Source organism: Micromys minutus (assembly GCF_963924665.1).
Source record: "Micromys minutus genome assembly, chromosome: 1".
NCBI lineage: Eukaryota > Metazoa > Chordata > Mammalia > Rodentia > Muridae > Micromys > Micromys minutus.
The window spans coordinates 165,140,031-165,167,450 of NC_137969.1; the positions used below are offsets into that span (position 1 = coordinate 165,140,031).

Genomic DNA, 27,420 nt, shown 5'->3' on the forward strand with positions numbered 1-27,420 from the left:
TGGGTTACAGAACCACATGTAATTCATCTCTAGAGGGAACAAGCACCTCTGGCCTCCAAGAGCATCCGCACACAAGTGCACATATGTTCCTCCCCCCATACATACCTACATAATTAAATATTAAAGATAAACCTCTATAAATGAAGTTCTTATATTCATGTCTCATAAGTTAATCCAGGGATAACAGTGGTGTGTAGGGACTGATCGCTAAGGAAATTATAAAAACCACTCATCACTGTCCTTACAAAAGGCTTCAGGCTCCTCTTCGTGGCAACAGTGGTTGGTATTGGCTTAGTCTGTCATCTGGGATCCCTTTGAGGACTTGGTTCCCTTCCTGCCACAACTGATCTCGTCTTTCCCCTGTCATCTGACAATTTTGCATCTGCTAAAGTGGCTCAGAGAAGACTAGAGAGTCTGGAAGAGGATTTTATTATTATTATTATGATTTATTCGAGGACCAAATGTCTTTTTCTAGTGTCTTCTACTTGACAAAAGAGAAAAAATTAAAACAGAATAAACCTGCAAAGCAGATTATGGATCCAACACAAGTCCTCAAGGACAAAGATGCACTAATGGGGCCTGGGGAAGTGGATTGATGGGTAAAAGTGTTTGTGATGCAAATGTGAGTACCTGAATCTGGATCCTCCAAACTCATGTAAAACTGGGTGTGATAATGCCTGTCTGTAACTCCAGTGTTCCTCTCCTGGACATGGGAAGTAAAGACACAGGAATCCTTGGAAGCTAACAGGCCGGCCAGCCTGTGTCCACAACGGAAACAAGAGACCCTCTCTCAAAAAGAATGCAAATAAGGGTTGTCACTGATGTTTTCCTCTGGCCTTTGTGCATATGTGCTTATACTTACAAACACACACAGACACACAGTGACATACACACACACACACAGTGACATACACACACTCACACACGTACACACACCTGCACAAACAGACATTCCTATGAATACACCAACACAGAGTGATTTTTTTTAATTCCATGGCATTTTCATACTCCAACTTTCTAAGACCTTTAACCTTGTCTAAATTTCTCATACAACCCTTCAGGTAGGAAACAGACAGGGCTATTATTAACTTCCCTTTCTAGGCCCAAGATCTCTAATCTGGAGCTTAGAGAGGTTAGCTGGCTTGCCCTGAGGGCGGTATTCAATAAGTGTTAAATCTGATCTCAAAACAGCCTTAGAGAACATCTCCACCTAGGGATGCTAGTGTGGTAAAATAGATAACTATGCACTATCCTTCACCCACCCTGGCCTGTTCAGTCCCTGGGGTGATTGTTCCATGGAAAGATCTTTGTACTATGGTGTGTAATAACTAATGTGCTGTCCAAACAAATGTGTCAGCCTGGCCCCACTTAGATTTTCCAATGGACTTTTGCAATTTCATGCAGCTTCCGTAAACAGTATCTTGCTATAGGCTATTACCATTAGACATCCCCAAAGTTAGCACCAGGTAATTCTTTATGTCTCTTAGTTTATTCAGAAGGCAGGAGGGGTTATGAGAATAAGGAAGTGGATGGGAAGAGGGGCTGCAGATTTAATTTATGGCTTGGTCAAATCCTTTCTGCTGTTCCTCGCTCCGGTGTTTACCCAGCAGTCATTGGGGCACAGAGATAGTCATACATCCTCATGATGAAATGCCAGGTCTGCCTTCAAGACCAAAGACATCTCGTAAATTGTGTCTTCTCCTCAGATTATTTTAGGTTAATTTGCTTCTCTGTCAGATTGTCCTTACAGGCCTAAGAAGGCTGTTGGGGGAAAGGGTGCTTGTCCCTGCTGCCTTTGAAGACAGGATAAGTCCCTGGCTGATTTACAGAGATAACTCTTTTGCTTTGACAGCCTCTCTCTAGTTTGTGGCAACTGCTGTTCCCTGTGGTAGCTTTACTAAAAATCTCTCTGGCAAACAAAGGCAACTACTTCCTTCCCCATTAGCACAGAGGAATGCCAAGCATTCTGCTTTGAACAAAGTGTCACAGGGATACCTCCCACCTATCCTCTAGTGACACGCAAAACATTGGCAGTTAACATGCATTGGCCCTAGCAATTACAGCCAAAGGAAGAGAGGTCAGTATATTCCCTTTACATGTACAAAAGTAATATCCTTTGTCTTAACTGATAAAAGGGTGGTTTATCTATTAAAATTGTAGACAGGTGGAATTCAGTAAGTTCTTGACAACAAACGTGGGTGGGTTAGGTCGAGATGCTTATGAACTGTTTCCACACATGCAGCAGCGAGTCCAAAATGAACCTTAAATCATCCCCTCCATAATGGCTAGGATACAGGTGTTCCGGGGCTCCTAGGGGTATTGGTTTCTGAAATTGCCTGTGTAAATCACAAGGACTTTTACAGCTCCATTGTCGGACAGGATGAGCACTCACTTCACATGGCCGTTCTTCTCAGTTCACTAAAATAATTGAAGATGATTAGGTGTTTAGAATGTGAGTCTTAGAAGAAACATCACCAAAAGAAAAAAAATAAAAATTAATTGGCTACAATTGGAAAGAGGGCCCAACGCCACAGTGAGTAGAGGTGTGAATGTGTATGTGTGTTTGTGCATATGTGAATACATATATATATATATATATATATATATATATATATATGTATGTATGCATGTATATGTGAATGTGTGTGTATCTGCTGTGTATGTGTATACATGAGTGTGATGTGATATGTGTGTGTGTGTGTGTGTGTGTGTGTGTACCTTTTCATACAAAGTCAAGCTTCATGTTAAAAATAGAAAAGCAAAGAGCATAGTTCAGAGTTGCTATTCTCTTAATGAATGCTCTCCAGCTTGCTGGAGGATTAAACACACTGACCTTTTCCACCACTAATTCTTCAGGGTCCTTTTCAAGGTGTCATTTGTCGACATCTAGTTGTTCAGTAAACTGAAAATCTGGTCAGCTGAGTGTGAGTATGGGGAGTGCTGGAAGGGTATTCAAAGCCTCCCACATAGTTGTCCCAGAAAGCAAGGTGAGGCAGTTACAGGACTGCAAGAGTGGACCTTTAGCAGCTTTTCATTCTCCCAGACAGAACTGATGCCCCAGTAGCATGCCAGCCACACTGAGGCCCTAAGCAATGGGAGATTTAAGCACTAGTGTTGAAGGGGAGAGTCAGTTTGGGCCCAGGTGGATGTGGGTGTCCTAATGGCAGGCATGGAACAGTGTGCAAGCTATTGGGCAGAACCCGGCATAGGGATGACACATTTGTTCCTTTGCTTCCTAGCACCCACATTTCACCTTCTGTCACATTTTCCCACCGGGTCACTGTTTTCTCACACGTTTATTGAGTATCTCCATGAGATATGATATCAGAGAATAAGTGTGTAGACCCTGTATCCAGAGCTCAAAACTCAAAAGCAAGCAGCCAACCATCCTCAAACTGGTCTGGGGGTGTAGCTTAGTTGGTAGAGTGCTTGCCTACTATTCCTGAAGCCCTGGGTTCCATCCCCCGAATTACCAGGTATGTGGCACAGAAGCATAATTTTAGCATTTTGGGAGGCAGAAGTAGGATGATCAGAAATTCAAGACAGTCATTAGAAAGATGATAGATGGATAGATAGATGGATGGATGGATGGATGGATAGATAGATAGATAGATAGATAGATGGATGGATGGATGGATGGATGGATGGATGGATGGATGGATGGATAGATAGATAGATGATAGATAGATAGATGGATGGATGGATGGATGGATGGATGGATGAATAGATAGATAGATAGATAGATAGATAGATAGATAGATAGATAGACAGACAGATGGCAATGTATACATAAACATACATATGCATGGATAGTAAGTTCAAAACTAGCCTGAAACATGTGAGCTGACTCAACAAAGGCATCTGAAAACACGTGAAAAGTACACACAGGTCATTCTTTCAGCTGCCGATCAGCACTTGTTCATAAGCATACATGACACAAAGGCAGGGACATATGCAAGCAAGTGAAAGAAATACGGTCAGAGTTCTCTTTATGGTGAACGAAGTTCTCATTAATTCTGTTTTGTTTGTTTACTGTGAGTTAAAAGCAGGATGAAGCATGGGTTTCCATGGAGACTTGGGACAATGCTAAATGTCACTTGGCCTCGTACAGCCCCTTTCCCACTTACATAATGAGACAGACATTAAGAAAGACACGTGCAGCACACAGCCATAGTCCGTACACCTTTTTAGGTGACAACATTGTCATGGTGTCAGATGTTTGGACACTGAGGTTAGAGTTCTCTCAGCTCTCATTCTGCACCAGAGAAGCTGACCCCACTGGTGATTTGAAACCCTTGAAAATAGTCCTCATTCCAGCCCAGAAGGCAAGGTGGCCTGAGGGGCCTGACTGTTGGCTGGCAGAGGACATGACTTCAACTCACTAACAGGGAAGGCGGAGGAAATTGGCTATCCTGTGAGACTAACAAATTATGGCAGAGAATGGGCCAACACACCTCTAAGCCTTGGTGAAAGAAGGAGTGAGGGACTGAGTTTCTGTACCCCACCCCCTAATCAGGAAAAGGCAAACATTCCTAATGGGACTCCAGGAAAACTGCCAAAGGGAACAGTTACCCAGAGAAGGAGGTTGGGGACTGAAGGTCTGTGTTTACACATCCTGGAGCTGCCAGGAGAGCCCTTCTGTCAGGTAGAAAGGCCTTACCCAACACCCCAAGCCCACCTCCTGTGGCATAGAAAGGATGCCACCCCACCCCTCCCCTAAGCCACTCATGCAAACACTTTGTGGTCACAAGAATGTTCATGTCAGTTTATATAAGAAAGTGTCACTTCACCTGCCAGGGAGACAGGAGCTGGCTGTCTCCAGCCGCAGTACCACTTGGAGGCTACTCTCTAGGATGTTTATTTTGAAAGCACTTAAGAAATTCCTCTATTTTCTACAAAGTGGTGTGAAAGCTTTCTCCTTTTGTGTCCAGTGAGTAACAACAGGATGCTTTTTGGATTTTATCTGTTCTCTGATAGTCCATTTAGTTTTAATTCTATTTCACGTAAGACCCTTCCTTCAGGACTTGTTATGATGTGTCCCTGTGATTGGTGATTCGGTGCATCTTCTCTCGCCTTTTAAGGCACCTCCTTCCACAAACACTTGTGTAATTTTGTTGAATTATTTAAACCTTCAGAATCTTGGACACAGACTCTATTTTGCTTGTCCCTTACCTAAATATGTCATCTGGAGGGTTTTGTTTAACCTTAAACACAGTGTGTTCCTGAATTTGAGAAAGTGAATGTTTCTTGGTTTGTTTCTTTGTTTTGTTTGATTTTTCTATTGTTCATTGTTTGAACATTATAGGTATGGGTATTTTGACTGCATGTGTTTTTCTGTACCAAGTATGTGCCTGGTACCCAAGGAATCTAAAGAAGGCATCAGCTCCATTATCTGGAGTTACAGATGTTAGTGAGCCACTGTTTGGGTGCTGGGAATCAAATCCGGGTCCTCTGGAGGGACAGCCGGTGCTCTTAACCATTGAGTGATCTCTCTACTCTGGAGTGGTTCATATTTATTTGCTTTGTAGGGGTTGTGTGTGTGTGTGTGTGTGTGTGTGTGTGAGAGAGAGAGAGAGAGAGAGAGAGAGAGAGTTTTATTGTTGTGGTGGTTGTAACTTTGTAGAGTTGTTTGGTTTTGTTTGTTTGTTTGTTTTTTTCTTGTGTTTTCCCCCTGCCACTAGTGCAAGAAGGGAAAACATATGAAGTGATTCAAATTATGGAAAACATCAGACTTGATGATATTTACCCATTGTCTGTGGGAAACAAAGGACTCAGAGAGACAGGAGAAATCATGTCTTCTCCCTGTGGTGTCCTGGGTCAGCCTCTGACCTCTTCTCACACCTCTTCCCCTCCTGGCCCAGCTGTGTTTCTTCCAACCACCTTTGGCTGCACTGTTCCCTCCCTGTTGATGGACCTCCTTCCCACCTCCGCCACCATTCTGACACCTGCCTTCTCCAATTTCTGCCCAGCCACATTCATCATTGGTTAACCTGTGTGAACCTAGTACCTCTTCATTCCCTAAGTGATGTTGTTTTGTTTCTAGAAAAAAAAATTTCCCCGGTGTCCAGAAATCCCATGAGGGTTTATAATTTTCTGTCTTATTTTCAGGTGTTACTACTCTGTTTAATATGTCAGCTTCACACATGCACACACAATACACACAGTCTCTTTTGATCATAGCACCCCCATTTTCCTTTCTTACTCCCCTCTCACTGCCATTAACTCCCTCTGTTCTTCCCAACTAGCTCCCTCCTAGTCTATCAATTTTCTTTTCCTTTTGTTGATTTCCATGGAAACCAGCAATTTCTCTGTCTTTGGCATGACCTGTTGACTAGATTAGACTGAAACTCAAGTCGCTGTGGGTATTGTTCCTCAGGAGCTTGACTGAAGCTTTTCTGGGCTTATCTGGTATCACCTCTCCCCTGCTCACACACTCAGCCAGGGCTCACTTTACCATCCCCTGCCTGGTGAATGTATTCCTGACACCCCAGAGTCCTGCTAGTGACTAGTACACCTCACACAATTGGAGTATCTGCCCTTTGTATTGTAGAAAGATTAAATAAAATTGAGGTTCGGTCAGAGGAGCGTCAGGTTTCATACAACTCTGTCCTTTTCACTCGGCAATGAAATCTGCTGACAGCATCCTGTCAGGATTTAAATACCTGGAAACAGTTCCATGACCTGATGTCTGTACCTCTTTCCCTGAGCAGTGGCATCATTTTCCAGAAACTGGCCGGATTCATAGCAGTTCTGGGGGCAGTGAAAGCCAAGTTCTTTCCTTGCTGCCTCTTTCTGCCACCTCCTTGAAATGCTTCTGGGGAGTAAGAATTTGTGTGAGCTCCAGAGATGCCACAGAGTGTGAACTGGCTGCAGAGCTTAGACAGCACGTTGGTTGTCAGAGTGCTGCCTTTGTTTATCAGAACCTGAACACATCACACACTTTCTGGGCAACACAGTCAAAACCAAAGATTAGCAGAACAAGCCTTTTGACAGTGAACTCCCTAGGTGTCTTTTCTGAGAAACATTCTATCTACTCCTGAGCACACGTCCTATCTACTCCTGAGCACACGTCCTATCTACTCCTGAGCACACGTCCTATCTACTCCTGAGCACACGTCCTATCTACTCCTGTGCACACATCCTATCTACTCCTGTGCACACATCCTATCTACTCCTGTGCACACGTCCTATCTACTTCTGTGCACACATCCTATCTACTATTGTGCACACGTCCTATCTACTCCTGTGCACACGTCCTATCTACTCCTGTGCACACATCCTATCTACTCCTGTGCACACGTCCTATCTACTCCTGTGCACACATCCTATCTACTCCTGTGCAAACGTCCTATCTACTTCTGTGGACCTTTTTCTTATTTCAGACTAGCCTCTCCTACTTTCATGGATTTTCTTTACTAAGAGCATTTCCTTACACTGATGAATACTCAAGAGACTCTACAAATTTCTTAGTCTTATATGGGATGTATAAATATATTGGGATGTCTTGGCACTTTCTGTATGTCAGCATTCTGAAATGATATGCTGCTGCCATGCACCCACGATGATGATGATGATGATGATGATGATGATGAAGAAGAAGAAGAAGAAGAAGAAGAAGAAGAAGAAGAAGAAGAAGAAGAAGAAGAAGAAGAAGAAGAAGAAGAAGAAGAAGAAGAAACTCATTTATTTGAAAGAGGGTGTGCCAGAACATACATGTGGAGATCAGAGGTCAACTTTCAGGAGTTGGTTCTCCTACTCTGCAGTTCCTTGGGAATTAAACTCAGGCTTGGCTGCAGGTGCGTTTACCTGCTGAGTCATTATATCAGATCCAAATGATGTGAGCTTTAAGGTTGACTTGTATATAAAAATATGTATATAACTATATAAAAATAATATATAGTATAAATAAATGAACATAAATACAGAGTATAAATATGAAAATAGATAAATATACAAGATAAAAGAAATTTATATAAAGGAGGCTCTTTTTTAAAATCTATACTCAAGTCTGTAGGTTTTCTTTTTTTTTAATTGGATATTCTTTGTATTTACATTTCATCTGTTATCCCCTTTCCCCCAATCCCATCCACCTCCACCTCCAATTGTCTCCATGAAGGCACTCCCTCTCCAAACCACCCTCTCCCATCTCAGCACCTTGGCATTCCCCTACACTGAGAAAATGAGCCTTCGCTGGACCAAAGGCCTCTCCTCCCATTGATGCCAGAAAATGCCATCCTCTGTTGCATATGTACCTTGGGCCATAAGTCTCTCCATGTGAACTCATTGGTTGGTTGTTTAGTACCTGGGAGCTGTGGTGGGTTTGGTTAGTTGATCTTTTGTTCTTTCCTTGAGATTGCAGACCCTTTCAGCTCCTACAACCCTTTCTTTAGCTCCTTCATTGGGGACCTCATGTTCAGTCTGATGGTTAGCTATGAGTATCTGGCAGAGCCTCTGAGGAGGCATCCATATCAGGTTCTTGTCAGCAAGTACTACTTGGCATCAGCAATAGTGCTTGGGTTTAGTGGCTGCATATGGGGTGGGTCCCCAGGTGAGGCAGTCTCTGGATGATCTTGTCTCCAATCCCTGCTCCTCTATTTGTACCTTTACTTCTTCGCATGAGTGTTTTGTTCTCCCTTATAAGAAGGAGGGAGGCATCCATATTCTGGCCTTCCTTTTCTTTGAGCTTCATAAGGTCTGTGAATTGTTTCTTGGGTATTCCAAACTTTTGGGGCTAGTATCTGTTTATCAGTGAATACATACCATGAGTGTTCTTTTGTGACTGGGTTACCTTACTCAGGATGATAGCTTCAAGTTTCATCCATTTGCCTAAGAAATTCATGAAGTCATTGTTTTTAAAAGCTGAATAGTACTCCATTGTGTATATGTACTACAATTTCTGTATTCATTCCTCTGTTGAAGGGAATCTGGGTTCTTTCCAGCTTCTGGCTATTATAAATAAGGCTGCTATGAACATGGTGGAGCATGTGTCCTTGTTAGATGTTGGACCTTCTTTTGGCTATATGCCTAGGAGTGGTATGGCTGGGTCCTCAGGTAGTATTATGTCCAATTTTCTGAGGAACCTTCAGACTGATTTCCAGAGTGGTTGTACCAGTTTACAACCCCACCAACAGTGGAGGAGTGTTCCTCTTTCTCCATATCCTCACCAGCATTTGCTCTCACATGAGTTTTTGATCTTAGCCATTCTGGCTTGTGTGAGGTGGAATCTTAGGGTTGTTTTGATTTGCATTTTACTGATCAGTAGGGATTTTGAGCATTTCTTTAGGTGCTTCTCAGCCATTCAACATTCCTCAGTTGAGAAGTCTTTGTTTAGCTCTGTACCCCATTTTTACTAGGATTATTTGATTCTCTAGAGTCTAACTTCTTGAAATCTTTGTATATATTGGATACTAGCTTTCAGATGTAGGATTGGTAAAGATCTTTTCCCAATCTTTTGGCAAGTCTGCAGGTTTTTCAATCATGGAAATATACCATACTTTTTCTGGTTAAAAAGCATACACTACACAGGAAAACAATGGAGCTGCATGGTGGGGAGGATTCACAACTTTATTGGTGCAACTGCTTTCTACAGTTAAAAGCGGCTAAGGTGGAACATTTTGTCCCATGTATTTATACTATAGTGAGAGTGTTAGTTTCAAGGAAGAATAAACCCAATGAAAAGGTCCTTAAATAGAAGCTGGCTCCCCAAACAACATTTACTCCACCGGTTACCCAATATACATGCAATGTGTACAAAATTGCATTTTGTAAAAGTCAATTAATAAATGAATACTTAGGATGATCTGATCATACTAGATTTAATGTATATGAAAGGATTGTTGTATACTCTGAACTAAGTCTTTTTCCATTCCTAACAGCTTGTAGTATTACACTTCCAAAGCTGGAGAAAGAACTGATAGCAATGATTGTTTGTGGCCTTTGAGAGCTCTTCATAAACAGCAGCCTCTTGGTTTCTCTGTCACTTAGATGCCCAGCCTACAGAAGGAGAGCGAGAGATATGGAACCAGATCAGTGCTGTCCTCCAAGATTCTGAGAGCATCCTCACAGACCTCCAGGCTTACAAAGGTGCAGGACCAGAGATTCGAGATGTAAGTCAGTGATATTATTGAATTGACTAAACCCTTTGAGGAGAAAGGAAAACATTACACACACACACACACACACACACACAGAGAGAGAGAGAGAGAGAGAGAGAGAGAGAGAGAGAGAGAGAGAGACAGACAGACAGACAGACAGACAGACAGACAGAGTAATGCACATGTATGATGATTAAATAATAACCTTAGTACCTCCTGAAGTACAAAGTAGAATTATATGGGACTCATGTTTAACCAATAATGCCAGTCAGTAGATTACTTCCTGTAAGGGCAATATTGACACAAAGCCCATAAATCTCTGAGTCATGAGATCTAGGGAAACGTGCAAACAAAACTTTGTGATTCCAATAGCATCACACATGACAACCAGAAACCACCTGCTCTAAAGAGAGTATCTTGTTCATGTCTTCTGAGGTTAAAAAAAAGTAAGATAAGACAATAGCCAAGTCCAAAAGAATGCTGAGCATAATTAAAAAGTGGTCTTCTTCAAGGATGAGCACACCAATTGGTCAGGGGTGACAGTGTTTGTACTGAGCAAGTTGTGCTTATGCATTTAGGAACACATGCACCTACGTGTGCCTCTGCCACCATTCTCATGAGAATATACCGGTGTCAGGATGCTACTGAGAAAAGGTCTACTGAGATGTGGCTTGTCTACTTCAGGGTTACCTTAAGTCTAGACATTACTGCAGACTGGCAAGAACAGAATGTATATCATAGAAAATGCACAATAGCTTCAGCCTCTACTCCTTATAATGAGCAGTCTTTAGATAAATCAAGTGCTAATGGAGAGAGATTTGTCTCTTCCTCTTCCAGTATATTTTTACTCAAGAACACAGCAAAGTAAGATGAGACAAGATCTACAGGGAAAGCATTAGCTTTACACTCAAGTGTTGAAACTGCTTTCAGAAATGGGCTCTTTGGGAAAATTTCCAGATAATCACTGTCAACTGAGGTGGTCCTAATTCTCAAAGCACACCAGGGATTGAATCTTTTAAACTAAAATTGTTCAAGGTACTTTGACGTAGGCTTATTGCTTTTCTTAAAGAGAAAAGTCACCACCACCACCCTTTTCTCCTGTAGGCAATTCAAAATCCCAATGACATTCAACTTCAGGAGAAGGCTTGGAACGCAGTCTGTCCTCTGGTGGTGAGGCTGAAGAGGTTTTACGAATTTTCCATTCGCCTTGGTGAGTGTATACTTAGAGTTTATGGTCCACATGGGACTTCTTTCTTTGCCCAATTTCTGTTATTCCTGTTCCTGTTAATCTACCACATGCTTTCTCTGGAAGTGACTGATTGGCACATTGAGGACCTGTTCTGGCTCGTGGTCTCTTGACATTTTGTCACTGTGTTCATCTGCTCCTCAAAGCTTACTGATCTCATTTCCTAAACAGTTATTTCTGTTATTCATGTGCATGTATGGGTGTGGGCATTTAGGGGCACCATTTTGACAAACTTTCAGAGGCCAGAAGAGGGTTTCAGAGCCCTTGAAACTGTAGTTACAGATAGTTGCCAGCTGCTGTGAGAGTTCTGGGAACCAAACCCTGGTCCTCTGTAAGAGTATTAAGTGTTCTTAACTGTTGAGGCATCCATCACTTTAGCCCAGGTCTCAGTTCTTAGTAAAAACCAAATTGGAGGATAGAATTTATCTGAGGCCACAATTTCCTTACTCCCTACAAATAACTAAATAACAAACAAATAAATAAATAAATAAATAAACAAATAAATTCATTACCTGAGTATAAAATGTAATAAAATAAACTGAACATTTTTACTTTAGCTTTAAAAACAAGTAAAGCTGCAAATGGGATGACTCTACAGAAGCTGGGGTAGAGGCAAAGGAGGTTAGCAAACCGGCTCTCTGCCAACAGCGGTGTGATGTAATCACTGCCAGTACTTGGAGGTGTATTTGTTAATATAGACTATCTAGAATGGAAAGAGTAGTCATCAATTTCTGCTATAATTTACCACTAGAACAAGTGCCACATTGTAAGAGGAAAACCATGGCCATGTTATTGAGAACACTCAATGTTAAGGCCAGCTAAGGAGGTGATTCAAACAGATTTCACAAGCAAAGAATATTGCCTCAGACTCTCGGGTGGACGAGAAATCAAATTCTCCGTTTCCTTGGTATGCATCTGGAGGTGGTAAGCTGAAATTCCAAGGAGCTGGGTTCTACCTCAACAGACAGAGAAAGGTGCATCCATCAAAGCAGGCTATGATAAACCTTGTTGCCTCTGAAGATGGTGTGTGCCCATTGGAGGGATGCCTAACAAAGTCTTGAGATAGTCCCTGTAAGGATGCTAAAGACATATGAGGACAACATAAAAGCAGTGGTGTCAGATTTTCCTGTAACATGTGAGACAGTAGATATTTTTATCTTCTGAACTGTCTTATCTTTACTAGATTTTATATCATAGTAGCAATACCAGTGTAGCCCTATCCCGTATAGGAAGGGATGAGAATATCTACCTTTTAAATAAAACTATGTTTATTTAAAAAAAGGAAAAAAAAAGGCAGTGGACCAGATTGGTCCTATGGCTCATAGCTTATCAACCCCTGCCATAAAGGATTCGTTAAATGACTCCACTGTTAAAAAATAATATGAAAGCAAAGGGAGTGAGAATGATCAGAAATGAGCAAATGGGAGGGATGAGATTATTGTGAGAAAAATATCTAAAGTAAACATGGTGGTGGATTTGTAGAGAAATATCCTGGGAGCGTCGAAACAGAGACACGCACAACAAGAAGATCAGAAAGTCCATGTGTTGGGGACTCTTGGGGACAGAGTCAAGAAGGACACTGGTATCTGCCTCCATTGCTCACTGACTGGCTAAACTGCCTGGTCCCAGAGAGCTCCGACTCTTCTGCCAACACCAAAGCTAGAGTTACATGCCTGCACCCTGATACCAGGGGAACTTTTTTGGGTGCTATAGGTATAAATAGGTCTGCATGTTTGCACAGCAGACCTTTTACTGATGGCACCTTCGCACCCACTCATCTGGCTTTCGAATCATATGAGTGACATACCTTTCTTCCTGGTTCTCTAAAAGGCTCAGGAGTTGAAACCACTAAGTGAACTGAGCTTTGGAAACACAGGAAAGGGAATAGCCACACAGGTCGTGTCTGCGAATGTTGACTTGAACTTGGCACCAAGCTTTCAAAGGATGTCTCTGGCCCCTCTAAAATATGTCTCTCTCTTTCTCTCCTTTTTTTTTTCAGAAAAAGCACTTCAGAGTTTATTGGAATCGCTGACATGTCCGCCCTATACACCAACCCAGCACCTGGAACGGGAGCAAGCCCTGGCAAAGGAGTTTGCAGAAATTTTACATTTTACTCTTCGATTCGATGAGCTGAAGGTCAGGCCTCACACTTGCTGAGAGAGATCAATTGGGTACCATTGTTTGATGGCTATGCTGCCCAGCCTGTGAAGTGGGGTTGGTCGAGTAAGATGTAGCAGCTTCCCCAAGGAGGCTTATAATGTGGTGAATACTTGCATTTGCTTTGCTCAGAGTAACCTAAGAGGATGCCTTACATGTAGAAATGTGGAATTTGTCAAGTGAGTGGAGAGAAAACCCTTAAGTGTTTTTCCTCACTAGACAAATATGTTTTCTCTGAAATGCAGCCGATTGTAAGAACAGGAGATATTTCAGAACACTGGAGCTCTTATTCTTTTAACTGTTGCTCTGGCTTTTGGATGACAAAGAAATTTCCTGCCACGTTTACAGACTCTTATATCTGAGCTCCCGATGTTACTCCCTTCCTGTTTCTAGAAGCTAACCTTCTTTTTTCGCCCCTGAATTTCAGATGAGGAACCCAGCTATTCAGAATGACTTCAGTTACTACCGAAGAACAATAAGTCGTAACCGCATTAACAACATGCATGTGAGTGCCCCTGACTCCATGGCTGGGACCATGGCCACTCTGTGACTGCTTTGGCTTCTGAATATGCCAGGGCACAGAGAGAAGGCAGAGTCCTTGTCTGTAACTGGTTTGCAGGGATAGTGACTTTTATTGTTTTTAGCAACTGTATCTTGTCTTGTTTTCATCAGCTAGACATTGAGAATGAAGTTAACAATGAGATGGCCAATCGAATGTCCCTCTTCTATGCAGAAGCCACGCCCATGCTGAAGACTCTTAGCAATGCCACAATGCACTTTGTCTCCGAAGTAAGTGAGGTTGAACAGCACAGAGGGTCCTCTCTTTCCCCCACATGCATGCTGCTAGTAGGAATAATGTGTGTTCGTGTCTCTCCATTTAGAATAAAACCCTGCCAATAGAGAATACCACGGACTGCCTCAGTACGATGACAAGTGTCTGTAAAGTCATGCTGGAGACTCCGTAAGTGAAACCAGACCTGTGAGCGTGGCTACGTGTTCACCAAGCTAAGACCTGCTTGGATGAGATGTGGTGGCATGCCCTTTTTCAGATGTCATATTGATGTTTCCATGCACAGCATTTACTTCAGTTTCATAAGGAACAGAGGGTAGTCATTGTCAATGTTATACCCATTTTACAGCTGAAATAGCTGAGGCCCTGATGACTCATTGGCCTCACAAAGTTTTTACAGCTTGTCTGATGCTACAGGACTTGCAAAGGAATGGAGAGATGGGCTAGATATGATATAACATTGCAAAAGTAATTTTCCCCAATTTCTCTTCACAGTCTGTTTTTTTTTCTTCTAAAATTGTTACCAGATACTCAATGTAATACCCATTATGCCATCTGCTCTCTAGAGTGTTTAGGACCCCAAAAGTGTTACAAGCACCTTATAAATACTGTCTCCAAACATAAAAGGATTTCTATCCTCTTATATATTTGTATGTATGTACTTGTATGATGTTCATGCTTGTGTTCATATTCATATGTATATGTGTATGCATGTGTGTTTGTAGATGCATATGCACTCAAGTGTTCAGGTGCATATATATGTGGTGTGAGTGTGAGTGTGTGTGTGTGTGTGTGTGTGTGTGTGTGTGTGTGTAAGCCAGGCCTGACTGTGGATCTCTTCCTTGATTGCTTTCTAACAGCACATTGAGGCAATGTCTTTTATTTGAACCCAGATTTGGCTGGTGGGACTAGGCTGGCTAGTCATCTTGCTACAGAAATGCCCTATCTCTGCCTCCCAAAAGCTGGGATTGTAGGCGAGCTACTGTCTTAGCCAGGGTTACTATTGCTATGATAAAACTCCCTGACCAAAAGGAACTCAAGACAGAAAAGGGTTATTTTGCTTACAGTTTACACTATAGTTCATAGTGAAAGGAAGTTAAGACCGGAAGTTTGTTGGAACATGGAGGTAGGAGGATGTGGAGGGATGCTGCTTACTGGCTTGGTCCTCATGGCTTGTTCAGCCAGCTTCCTAATAGAACCCAGGACCACCTGCCCAGGAATGGCCCCACCCACTAATCAAGAAAATGCCCTACAGGTTTACCTAAGGCCCAAGTTCATGAAAGCATTTTCTCAATTGAGGCTTTCTTTTCTCCAGTGATTCTAGCTTCTGTCAAGTCGACATAAAACTAGCCAGCACAACCATCATGCCTCGTACATACATAGACACTAGGGAGCCGAACTCATTTCCTCTCCCTTGTGCAGCAAGTGCTTTACCCGGTGAACCATCTCTCCTGCCCCATAAAGGGGTATTAATTTTAAATATCTCCTTTATACCAAAGTAAAGATTTACTTCAAGACAGAAATAGTAATTGTCTGTATTGTGGTGCTAATTCATAATGAAATTGATGCTAAAAATGTCTCTAGCATTGGCCTAAATTATTACAATCATCTGGGCCCCTATCAAGGTAAGTGAGCAAAATTTAAAGTCCACAAATAACTCCCAGGCACATAATTTCTTTGAGATATCTGCCAATCCAAGCTCACCTGCAGCCTGTTTCCTAACAAAGGAAGAGACTTCAGCTGGAGCCGAGAGAGCTGCTGTAGAAATGAGCCTGTTTCTTTTTCTCTGTAATGAAGCCATTATTCTCTATAATCTTGGACAGCCAGAGGGGCTGGCTATAAAATATTCAGGATTGATGGGCAGGGGTTGATGTACTTGGTGAGCTAGCTGCTGAGGGGAAGCAGAGAAGGGAATTTACTGCCCTCTAATTTACCGTATTTTTGCACTAAATTGCTGGTTGGATAGATTCAAGAGAAATTATCATCTTGGGTCTTTTCAAGAGCATATTAACCTGGTTGTTGCAGGTCCTGGATGAGTTCTCCGGGGTTGGGGGTGGGGTGGAGGGGTAGAGTAGTATCTGGTTGTAGATCTCAGAATGTATGAGTGGTGCCTTGACTATGTGTTTTTATTCTTTTAGGGAGTACAGGAGCAGATTTACAAGTGAGGAGACACTGATGTTCTGCATGAGGGTGATGGTGGGGGTCATCATCCTCTATGACCATGTGCACCCCGTGGGAGCTTTCTGCAAGACATCCAAGATTGATGTAAGAATACTCATGCAATGCCCTCTCCACACAAAAGCCCTGAATGCCAGCGGGTAGACCTTCCTTCCCTTCCTCTGACTTCCAGCTCTCACTGGAAAGCCCTCTCCAAGATTCATACTTTGGAAATAATGCTTGGCAAATATTTTCGTAATAGCGCACTTTTTCTCACGTGGCTAGGAGGAGACATCTGGCCTCCCACGGGCAGAGGTGGTCCCCCTGTATCTTCACAATGCCCTTCGTCCATCCCATATTCCCTGTCAGTGCACCTTCTGTACCTTATACAGTTCATACCATCTCTGTGTTGTAGAGTTTGTACCTTCTGTGTGTTCTAGAGTTGAGAGCTTTGAGGTTACAAGACATAGTTCTCAAAGACCAAATGACCTACCAACCTCCTTTCTTATGGTACCTCACTTGCTTTCCCCTGAATCATCCTATCTGTTCTTCTTGCATTAAGTGCCCTGAAGCACATCTCCTGTGCCCCACATAAGTGCCTTCCTTTTCCTCTGGTCCTCAGCTCATTTACTGATTTGGTGTTTTTTGTTTGTTTGTTTGTTTGTTTGTAACATTACCATAGACTTCAGCCTTTTTGAAAGAATAGGGAAAATGAATGGTCAGGGTATCTAATGTTCTGAGGAATTGTGCCTGATGCCAATAGATGCCCCCACAGAGCTGCTAGTCAATGAATACGTGTGAGTGAAGGACAGAGAGAAAGCTTGAATGCGTATGCAGAGACCTTTGGAAACTCGTGATTCTACAGTTGATTTCCTGTTGATTGTAGAATGAAACATTACTGCCTTAAGCCAACATTTAGAATAAAATACTACTGCCTTAAGCCAGCATTTGCCTATAACACTGTATTAATTACTTTTTCTATTGCTGTGATTAATTACCCTGACAAAAGCAACTTCCGGAAGAGTTGATTTTGGCTCACAGTTCAGGGTACAGTCTATCACTGGGGGATGGCAGCTGGACCCAGAGGCAACCTGGTACAATGCATTCATATTTAGGAAGCAGAAAGAAATGAATACAGCTCCTTGTATTTTGAGGAGTAGGTATGCCTAGCAAATTAGAATCTTCCATATGCGCTATTTCAAAATATATTTCATTTACAAAGGAGTATATTATGACCACCTTGCAGTAAAAAAGGTTGATTGTATTCATTGTGGGGGCTTAAGGGTTTTACACTACAGATTGAGTAGCTACAGAAAAACTCTAAATATCACGTGACTATGAGTTGAGTTTAGTGCCTGAGGTATTCGGGTTTGACCATTTGTTAACTTGCCACAGAGTTAACAACTAAAAGTATTCTGGTCAAAATGAGGCTTTTATCCCCCTAACCTTTTCTTTGTGATTTTGTGGATGTGTGTGTTAACATAGCTCTGTGGATTGCATGCCCACACACACTCCTGCAGAGACCAGAGGAAGATGTAAGGATTCCCTGGGCTAGTCTTCTCATTCTTCTCTGGAGGCAGGCTCTTTCACACAACCTGAAGCTTACAGATTTGACTAGGCTGGCTGGCCTGTCTGTTCCTGGTACCTCCCTATCTCAAAACCAGAAGTTCTGGGGTCATGGGCACATACAACCAGAAATGACATTTGTATGTGGTTGTTGGCGGATTTCAATTAAAGTCTCCATATTTGCATAGCAAGTTTCCTTATCCACTGAGCCATCTACCCAGCCTTGTCACCGCGATTTCTACGCAGTGTGGCTTTTTATACTACTTACTGAATCTGTTTTATCCTCACCAAAGAATATATTGGTTTTCAAGTCTGTTGATTAATGCAGATTAAGAAAGGCTTGGACATGTTGACCTCTGAAGCATGTGCCTCTAAGAAGGTTTAGGCTTATTGGGAATCAGACGCATGCAAGGTGGGTCTGTCCTTCTAGGTCTCTCTTTCTAAACCACCAGTTATAGGCCCTGGGTTGATAAGACCTCAAGACATTTCACAAGGGCCTTGAAGTGGTACTATGTGCACAGAGTGAGGTCTGGTTTGCAGAAGAGATGGGCGGAGAGCTCTAAAATCCAGTTGAGGGAGAGAATAGTCTGCAAGGACATGGCATTTGAGGTAGGCCACCAAGGACTTCTTTTCAGGAGGATAGAGCGAAAGAAGAGTCAGAGCAAAATCACCAAGACACAGAGGCGATGAGCTGTTTAGAGACCAGGTGATAGTCATGGTGGCAGAAAAGGTGGGGATGAAGTAGTGTTCTCACGTGATACCCAGAAAATCATACCTTAACCTCTATGCCCAGCCAAAACATTGCCCATAACTCCAGGCCACACTTGCTATGACACATGAAGCATGGTAGTTCTCAACCACAGGTTATCTTTCCCTCACTAAACCTTTTTCAGATGTTGTCTTATTTACTCACTGAGTATCTAAGCTAGAAGAAACACAGAGCTGTCACCCTCAGATCCTAGAAATTGCCTGTGTCCCCTTTCTTATCACCATAAGTTACTAGGACTGACCCCCCCATCCTCACCAGCTGTGTTTCATCTCACTGTTAGCCCACCTCTTATATGCTGAGAATTTTCCACTGTCTTCCTCTTTCTGTCTTTGCTTCTTCTTGTCATTTTCTATACTCACTGTATTTATGCAATGCTTAACACCTGCCAAGGGTATTTTCTACAAGGAAAAGCCTCCAAGTTCCCACTGTGTTGCTAAACCCACACTGGCTCTAGCCCTGAATGCATTTCTGACAGTTTCTTGTTATTCACACCCACGGCTTTTATCATCTTGAAATAGAATTAGAAACTCCTCCAGAGTACCCACTGCACTTCTGCCTCCTTCTCCATCTCTGCTCTCACTGCCCCTTTGGGATGTCATCACAAGAATACCTATCACACAGTGATAATGAGCTACCTGTCTCTCTCCTCCCACTAGACTCCCAGCTCTAAAAAGGACAAAGTTCTCTGCATCTCTGGGCTTGATGCCATCACAGACCCAAGGTGGCAAACAACTGGCATACTTGTAGCCTCTCTCCAAATTTGGCCACGACCTTCCGTGACCTCCACATGCTTCTCAGTCCAGGCAACCTTCAGCAATTGGCTGGGTCTATCAAGCTGTTACCATAAAATGTTTGCATATTATAAGCATAACCATGGGAGATGTTGAGAAGTTACCATTCTGCAAGGAGCTGTTGGTATAACCAAACTCATCAGATGCCCACACACTGCGTGAATGTCCAAGATTAAAATCAGTGACTACTTTTTATAGAAAGATCTCTGCTTTTTCTGAAGGAGAAGAAAGACACTCTAGGATATGCATAAAATAACAAGATCTATATAAATTTTACTTTTCATGGCACAATTAGATAATTTTCATTCCAAGGCCTCAACTTAGAAACTTAAGAAACTTCATGCAAATTCAAATCAGCATGGGTAAAAAATAGGCATTCAATCTCTATAAGGTTCACATTCTTTACAATTGTCCTCTGTCAGGTCTTCTCAAGGACAGTGTAGACATCAACTTCTAGGAGTGTCTGGTCTAGTGCAAGAGGCAAATTGTTCACTTGGGGACTATGCTATTGAGAGTTACCTAACAAGAACAAAGCCATATTGGGATCACAAATAAGTAGCCATGACTTTCTTTGGTATGGACAGTGTGGTGAAAAGAGACTTCCTGGGAGCCACAGGGATAGCTCAGTCTGGACTGTATTTACCTTGCAAGCACTAGGGATAAATTTGTCTCCGGAAGCCTTTTTTTTTTTTTTTTTTTTTTTTTGTAAGAAAACCATTTGTTTTGGACATGATTGCTTTCCCAGCCCTGGGAGAACAGAGATGGCCAAGATCTCTCAGACTTGCTTGTCAGCTAGCCTAGCCTACTCTGCAAATCAAGTAAGCAAAGAGCTCCTGGCTCAAAAATTGGGTTGACAATCCCTCAGAAATGACAACTGAGCTTGCCTTCTGATCTGTACATGCATGCAACACACACACACACATACACAAACACACACATACATACACATATTCTAAGGCTAGTGAACTTGAGACTTTACAATATACTGAGGGTGTGACAGTTGACAGCTTAAAGAGGAATAAAACATCCTTAGCAGACAAAGTATTCAATTACTGAGGGTGTAGAACGCTTAGTGGTGAATCTCAATTGAGGTCTGAGCTCCAGAATACAAGGCAAGATGTTTCTCCCCAAAGTGCGTGAGACGTCCAGTTGTGGCACAGGATGGAAATCAATAGAGATTGCAGTCTAACAGAACTCCTGAAGAGCCCAGAGGAATGGTTCACCATCCTGAGAAAATAGAGAAGTTTCTTCATGATTTGCATGTGCCGCTGCTTCTGGGAGCTGTTTGTATGGACAGATACCACTGTGGATAAGACTTCCAGGGTAGTAACAAAATGCTGTACATTCTTCTTCCAGATGAAAGGCTGCATAAAGGTGTTGAAGGAACAGGCCCCAGACAGTGTGGAAGGGCTGCTGAATGCTCTCAGGTGAGCTCATCTCTTGGGTAGACTGACAGAGCAGGTGTCCTTGCAGACCATTGCAGATTCGGGTATTCGTGCCTGAGCACCGGCCCATCAGTCCTAGCCCTTCACTTGTTTTGACATCATTCCTCTTCCTAGCAAGGCGTGGAGGTCAGCATCATTTTCATTTTTCATTTTTTACAGATGGGAGAATTTTAGGCAACTTTCTTTTAAGGTGTTGGGTTTTAGAGACAGGGTTTCTCTGCTTAGCCCTAGTGGTGCTGGAAAAATCTCTGTAGTCATGGCTGACCTTGAATTTATGGATCTGCCTTTCTCTGCCTCCTGAGTGTTGGGATGAAAGGTGTGAACCACGATACGAAGCTATATGAGCTCAAATAACTTTTCAATGTCATAATAGTAACAGGCCAAGTTCGGATCTATATCTGGATTTGAGTATCCCCACGGGTCTCAGACATGACACTTGGCCATGAGAAGTGGAGTTTCCTGAGAAGGAAAGCATCCAGTCTTCTCCCAACCCTGGTTTTGTGGTGGAGGTCAAGTAAATTAAATCACTGGCCTGGAAGCTCAAGCATCTCGTGTGTGTGTGTGTGTGTGTGTGTGTGTGTGTGTGTGTGCATTCCTGACTCCCCAAGGAGCTCCCACATACAGCTCTCAGAGATGAGAACCTGAGATCCTGTTATTCACCACTGGATGTCTGAACATTTCTCCAGCTGTCGCTTATTTCTACTCCTTAGGCACTGTTCACTTTTCCCAAGGATACATTTGCTTAATCCACTTCAAGGAAGAGATTGTTATTTTTAGCTATGCTGCATCCGAAGGAATTTGCTGAACTGCACAAATCATCCTTATGCAGGATTTCAATCAGGAAGTCTTATGGACCCTGATGTCTTAGCCTTTTGTTCCCTTCGGTCCCATGCAATGTTATAAATACATGCAGTAAACATGGGTAAGTCTAAGAGAAGGGAGGCTGAACTCATTTCTTCATACAATGTTCCACCTCCAGTCACATCAGATGCAAGCACTGCAACCCTTAGACCCATGGCTCACCTATTATCCTCCCTCAATAGACAAGGCATCATCAGTCTCAAGACACTGAAGTTGCTATTTTTCTGAATTGCCATTCGTCATCTTTGAGAGTATGTGTGTCTTATGAGCCTCCTGAATCCTAGGTTTCCTCCAGCGGAGGTTGGAAGCAAGCCAGGCTGGCTTTTTATATTCATTAAGAAGACTTTAACTTATGAATTTCTGAAACTTTCCAGTTTTTTTTCTAGCTGCCAAAATATCCTAGAGATTGAAGCATTGTGTCTCTGAGTCATGAGCCCCAGCCCAGTACAGGAATGTGTATTTCTTGGAGATCTGTGGTCAACTGGAAAGAGTGTAGGCTTTTGAGGCAGCAGACATAGACTCAAGTCAAAAGTCACACACTGTTCATGAACCAAAACCATCTGCTGTGAGATTCAGAGTGAGTTGCTGAATTTCTGTGACCCTTAGCCTTCTCACTTATGAAATCAAGTCACTTACCTCATGTAAAGAGATATGTCTGACTGGAATGGAATCTTACACAGAGTGCCTGACATATGGTCAAAGCTTTGTTACAGATCTTTTTTTTTCTTTCTTTCTTTCTTTTAACATTTCTTTGCACACAAGATTGAGCAATGAATGAGATGTTCTAGATTGCACTTTTGTTTGTATACCTACACATGTGCCCCCTGGTGGCATCTGAGGTAAGCACAGCCCCCACAGTAGAATGGCATCAATGTTTAAATTTCTAGATGCTGTAATTTGAATTATGTGATTCCACTTGGTCAGCCTCAAAGGACAAGCTTCTGAACTAAGTGCTGTGAATTTTATCTCCCAGAAACATGATCAGTTTTGTCTCCTTTGTGTAAACATTTCATGAGGGTATTTTTAGAATGACTTTAATGATCACCAGGGAAATCAAATCCCAAAGCTGATTAGAAGCTTGGCATTGTGGTGTGTACCCATAATCTCAGAAATAGGGAGGCTGAAACAAGAGGATTTCCATGAGTTTGAAGGCCATTGTGGGGGACAGAGCAAGGGCAATGTCAAAACCAAAGTCAAATCAAAAACCCACAGAGAATAAACAGACTGGACACCCAAATACAGATCTTTGTCTAAGGAAATGAGCCCTTGTTGTTCTATATACAAATTTCAGTTGGGCAAGCCCTGAGTTCAAGCTCTCTTTTCCCATTCAGGTTCACTACAAAGCACTTGAACGATGAATCAACTTCCAAACAGATTCGAGCGATGCTTCAGTAGAGCCCTGCTCTGAGAGGAGGATCTATGCTGACCTCAGAAGATGTATATGTTTACATAATTTAATACAGATTGATGTTAATAGTTGTGCATTTACATAACCATCTCCTCCTGTCACTGAGATCTGTGGACCTTGATTTGTATCCTGACTGATTCAACCCAGCAGAGCATACCTGGACTTGAGAGCCTTACCTTTGATGTCTGAAGCGAAACTCCTTTCTCTGGGGGCCAGTTGGAAACTGCGACCCTGGCGGCTGGAGTCTGGTAGCAGCGATACCTGTAACAGAAATTCTTAATCGCTTGTGATATTGTTTTAATTCTAGATGTTTTATCTCTCTGGAGTATAATTTATAGAAACACAAAGTACTTGATTTCCTGTGTCAGCTCAGATACAAGAAACACAAACAACTGTTACCCTGACAGAGAGCAGAGAAAGAATCCAAGTTTAAGAAAGCTGCATGTGGGGATCAGAGCACAAGAGTTCTGGGCTCAGCACGTCCCCCGCCCCCTTCCCACTGCCTGCAAACCTCACGTGCAGCTTTTCTATAGGCACGTGGTTTATTAATCTGAATATTCTCCTTCTGTCTTGGTTTGTGTCCCTTTCATTGCCTTTTAGTTTTTGCAAGAGGAAAATTGTCAGTGTTTTAATCAGCTAATGAGGCGATGGGATAGATAGATGGCTTCTTGCAGGAGGATTGAGAAAAGTGCATATCTTAAGAGTATGACAGAGAGAGAGAGAGAGAGAAAGAGAGAGAGAGAGAGAGAGAGAGAGAGAGAGCATAAGAACAGTCATATCTGTGTCACCTCCCTGATAAATGGAACTCTGGTTGTGAGACCATAGATAAGATCAGTCACCTTCCAGGAGTCTGCTGAGTTCTAGGCACACCTGTCTCTTTAAGGGAGTCCCCACTGTCTATCAGAATGGACTGTTTCTGTCAGAGCTGAGAACTAAAGCACTTTGTTAATTTTCAGAAAACTGAAGGGCTTTTAAGAGAAGAAATCTACTCTTTCTGATTACCTGGAGTCAGCCCCTACCAGTCTGAGTACTTTGGCAAATTCACTTTTAGACTCACTTGCCTCATATATAAAATAGACAGTCCTGTGGATAGAGAGGCAGCTTAGTAGTTGAAAGTACTTGCTGTTCCAGAGGACCTGGATTCAATTCCCAGCTCCCACATGGTGGCTCACAACTATACTCCAGTTCCAGGGGATCCAGTATCGTCTGCGGATCTCTATGGACACCAGATATGTACACTTATATACATGCAAGAAAAATACTTAGACACATAAAATAAGATAAAAAATATTAAATCTAAGATAGAAGGCTAGTAGGAGTCCCTACAGCAGCCTTGCTTTGTGCATAAGTTCCAGTGAGTATTGCCTAACCGAGGACTGTCATTCTTCCTGTAGGTCAGAACTGAGTTATGGTGAAATCTTGAAACATATTCTTACCTCCAATGAAAAGATATGGTCATACAAGTTGATTTGTACACAGAACTGGGATGCCTGAGTATTTCCCACCCAACTCTATACACTTTTCCTGTTCACCATGTGGCCTAAGAATCTATACTGTGGAGGGTATGGACCATTGTAGAGAATTTTCAGTCTAGCCTGTTTTATTATTTATATATCTCTGCTAGAAGAAGAAAAATTTTCAGTCAAATGATGAATGATAATCCTGGAAGTCAGGTCTAGGGTGATTAGGGTGTGGTATTATTTGGGTTGCAACACCCCAAGGCAATGCTTCCGGCCATCCAACATTCCTTTGAGTCCTCCAAGAAAGAGGACACATGGTTTATTTCAAAACACCAAATGCAGACAAATGGGAGAACTGGTTCCCCAGTTTATGTCACTGTAGTCAACAGAGACGAAAAAGGTCTCATCACTTGAAGATTTACCAGCAGAGCAAATGTGGCCATTGACTGACCTAAGCATTCTCACCCGGACAGAGTTATGCTAGATGGTTTCATGACCTCGTCAAACCTAAGAATTCCAAAATTCAAAGGAAGCCAGAAGACACAATCCTATGATGGTGAGACATTCTGCAATGTTCAGATTTTCTATTTGGCAGCCATAGGCAATGCTTAGTTGAGCAACTCTCAAGCCTACAAGAGCAGAGATGCACAATACGTATAAGCATTTGTCCATTTTCTCTTTCCTCAACAGAGGAGATTAAGATTTCAAAGAACAAAGAACTGCCCAGTTTCTATTGGGCTCTTAGACATAGACCTGAGCCATGAAGTCAAGCCACGTATCTACACCATAGCTGCCTCTCAGCTGGCTACATTAAAAATAAAATTAGGGATTATCTGTCAGAGTATACATAGATAAATAAATAAATAAATAATAAATAGTATAGGACATTTGTAACTTTTAGTTAGACTTTCTATTAAATGGGACCAAATGTGTATGGGTGCTGTCAGTCTGCTTCAGCCCAGCCAGTCCATTATCTCTGAGATGAGACTCAACAGGACTTGGATTTTGAGAAGCCCAGGGTCTAAATAATTGCCTCAGGTCATCAGGGGGACAGGCTGAGTGTCTGTGATCACTAACAGGAAGTGGGCCTTGAGTCCACTCCAGAACTGTTGTGGGAGACCAACTTTCTTTAACAGACTGTCCAGTAGGCATCAGGAATCCTTGAACAATTTGGTTTTTCTTCCTTATTTTTTTTTTTTTTTTTTTTTTTGTGCTGCATGCACATGTATCCAACACTCAAGGGTTGTTTGGGGAAGGTACTAGTGACAATGTCAACACTGATAATAATTCACAATTGATATAGCTTTCAAATAAAGCATTTTCTACGACTCAGATATTTAATTTGAAGCAAGAAAGAAGGTAAAAATGATGTTTCTTGGTCATGTTGCTACTTTTGGCATGGTATCTCCCCTCAAGTTCACCTAGACCTTCATAGCAAAAGTAGGGTGGAAAGAGATATTTTTATTCATGATGATACAATAGAGTCAGAATATTAGCTAACAACCATGAAGGAGGTGTTGGGTGTCTTTAAATATTTAGTTAATATATTTGTCATTGACATAAACATACATTCTTAGTTTTTATCACTATGCCAAGCAAGAATGGCAAGCCTAAGTTTGGGAGACATCATCACAGTTAATTCAAAATAATGTTAAGCTTTTGCAAGAGCAAGATAAAGCCTGTTCAATCTAGGGATCCAGTTGCACAGTAGAGTTCAGACTTCTCATCCAATCTTATGCCATAGGCATCTCTCAAGTGATCTAGATACTAATAATTAACACTGGGTTTTATCTTTGCCAGCCCCAGCCTTCAGAACTCCATTGTCATAGTATGCCTGTAAAAATGGTTGCACATCAGAAGGGGCTTTGAAGCGGTTGTATGTTGTTTGCCGAAGTCATTGTAATTTTTTTTGTTCTCTTGCCTGCATTGCCTCTTTTTGTACAGAACTTTTGAGTGTGAAATGAAAATTAAAGTTTGGTACATACACAATTTAAAATCATGTTTGCTTATGATGCATAGGGTAAAATGGGTGGCCCCACATGGAAGTCTGCTCAGCTTGCTGGGAGGAAATGATGTCATGTCAGCTGATCTATCATCATAGTTTCTTCCAACATGGCATGTCATTCCCCAAGACTTTTAGAATCATTGGTCTCATATTTATTTCAACGAGGACTTTTATTATATGAGAGAGAAAGGGGAAATAAGGAGATGGAGGGAGAGAAAAGGGAAGGGAGGGAGGGAGGGAGAGGGAGAGAGAGAGGGAGAGGGAGAGGGAGAGGGAGAAGGAGAGGGAGAGAGAAAAAGCATCATGGTACTTAGAATGTAGGAGAGCTGCTTCCCCTGGGATGCTAAGAAATAATTCAGTAAACCCTCTTTTACTCATTAGACTGCAGTAACATTTAATGAATTTGGCAAAATGGATGTGTTAGAAAAAAAAAAAGAAACCCTCCCCTGTGTAAATTCATTTCTTTCATACAACATAAGCAATAAAATGATTTCTTCAATTTGTCAGCACTGACCCTCTCCAGAGTGCCACTTTTAGTCTCTGGACTTCTGAAGCCAGAGAACTAACTGTATGTGTACTCAATGAATTCAAGTCTCCAACAGGGACCTTCCTTGACAGCCAGTGAAAAGGTTGTTTTGGGATATGAAAGGAATGGGGATGAGGTCTTTTCT

The 27,420-nt window shown here is 42.2% G+C and overlaps 1 protein-coding gene across 1 annotated transcript in view; it reads left to right on the plus strand.

The window, feature by feature from the left end:
• The window catches only part of CYRIA (CYFIP related Rac1 interactor A), a 103,139-nt gene extending 79,597 nt beyond the window's left edge, over window positions 1–23,542 (plus strand). Inside the window, exons 4-12 of the mRNA XM_080917297.1 lie at window positions 9,985–10,106; window positions 11,199–11,304; window positions 13,340–13,476; window positions 13,925–14,002; window positions 14,170–14,286; window positions 14,379–14,458; window positions 16,426–16,552; window positions 20,927–20,997; window positions 23,208–23,542. Coding sequence (XP_080773423.1) covers window positions 9,985–10,106; window positions 11,199–11,304; window positions 13,340–13,476; window positions 13,925–14,002; window positions 14,170–14,286; window positions 14,379–14,458; window positions 16,426–16,552; window positions 20,927–20,997; window positions 23,208–23,271 — 902 coding nt within the window. The 3' untranslated portion in view covers window positions 23,272–23,542. The remainder of the gene's footprint in view (window positions 1–9,984; window positions 10,107–11,198; window positions 11,305–13,339; window positions 13,477–13,924; window positions 14,003–14,169; window positions 14,287–14,378; window positions 14,459–16,425; window positions 16,553–20,926; window positions 20,998–23,207) is intronic.
• The last annotated feature ends 3,878 nt before the right edge of the window (window positions 23,543–27,420 follow it).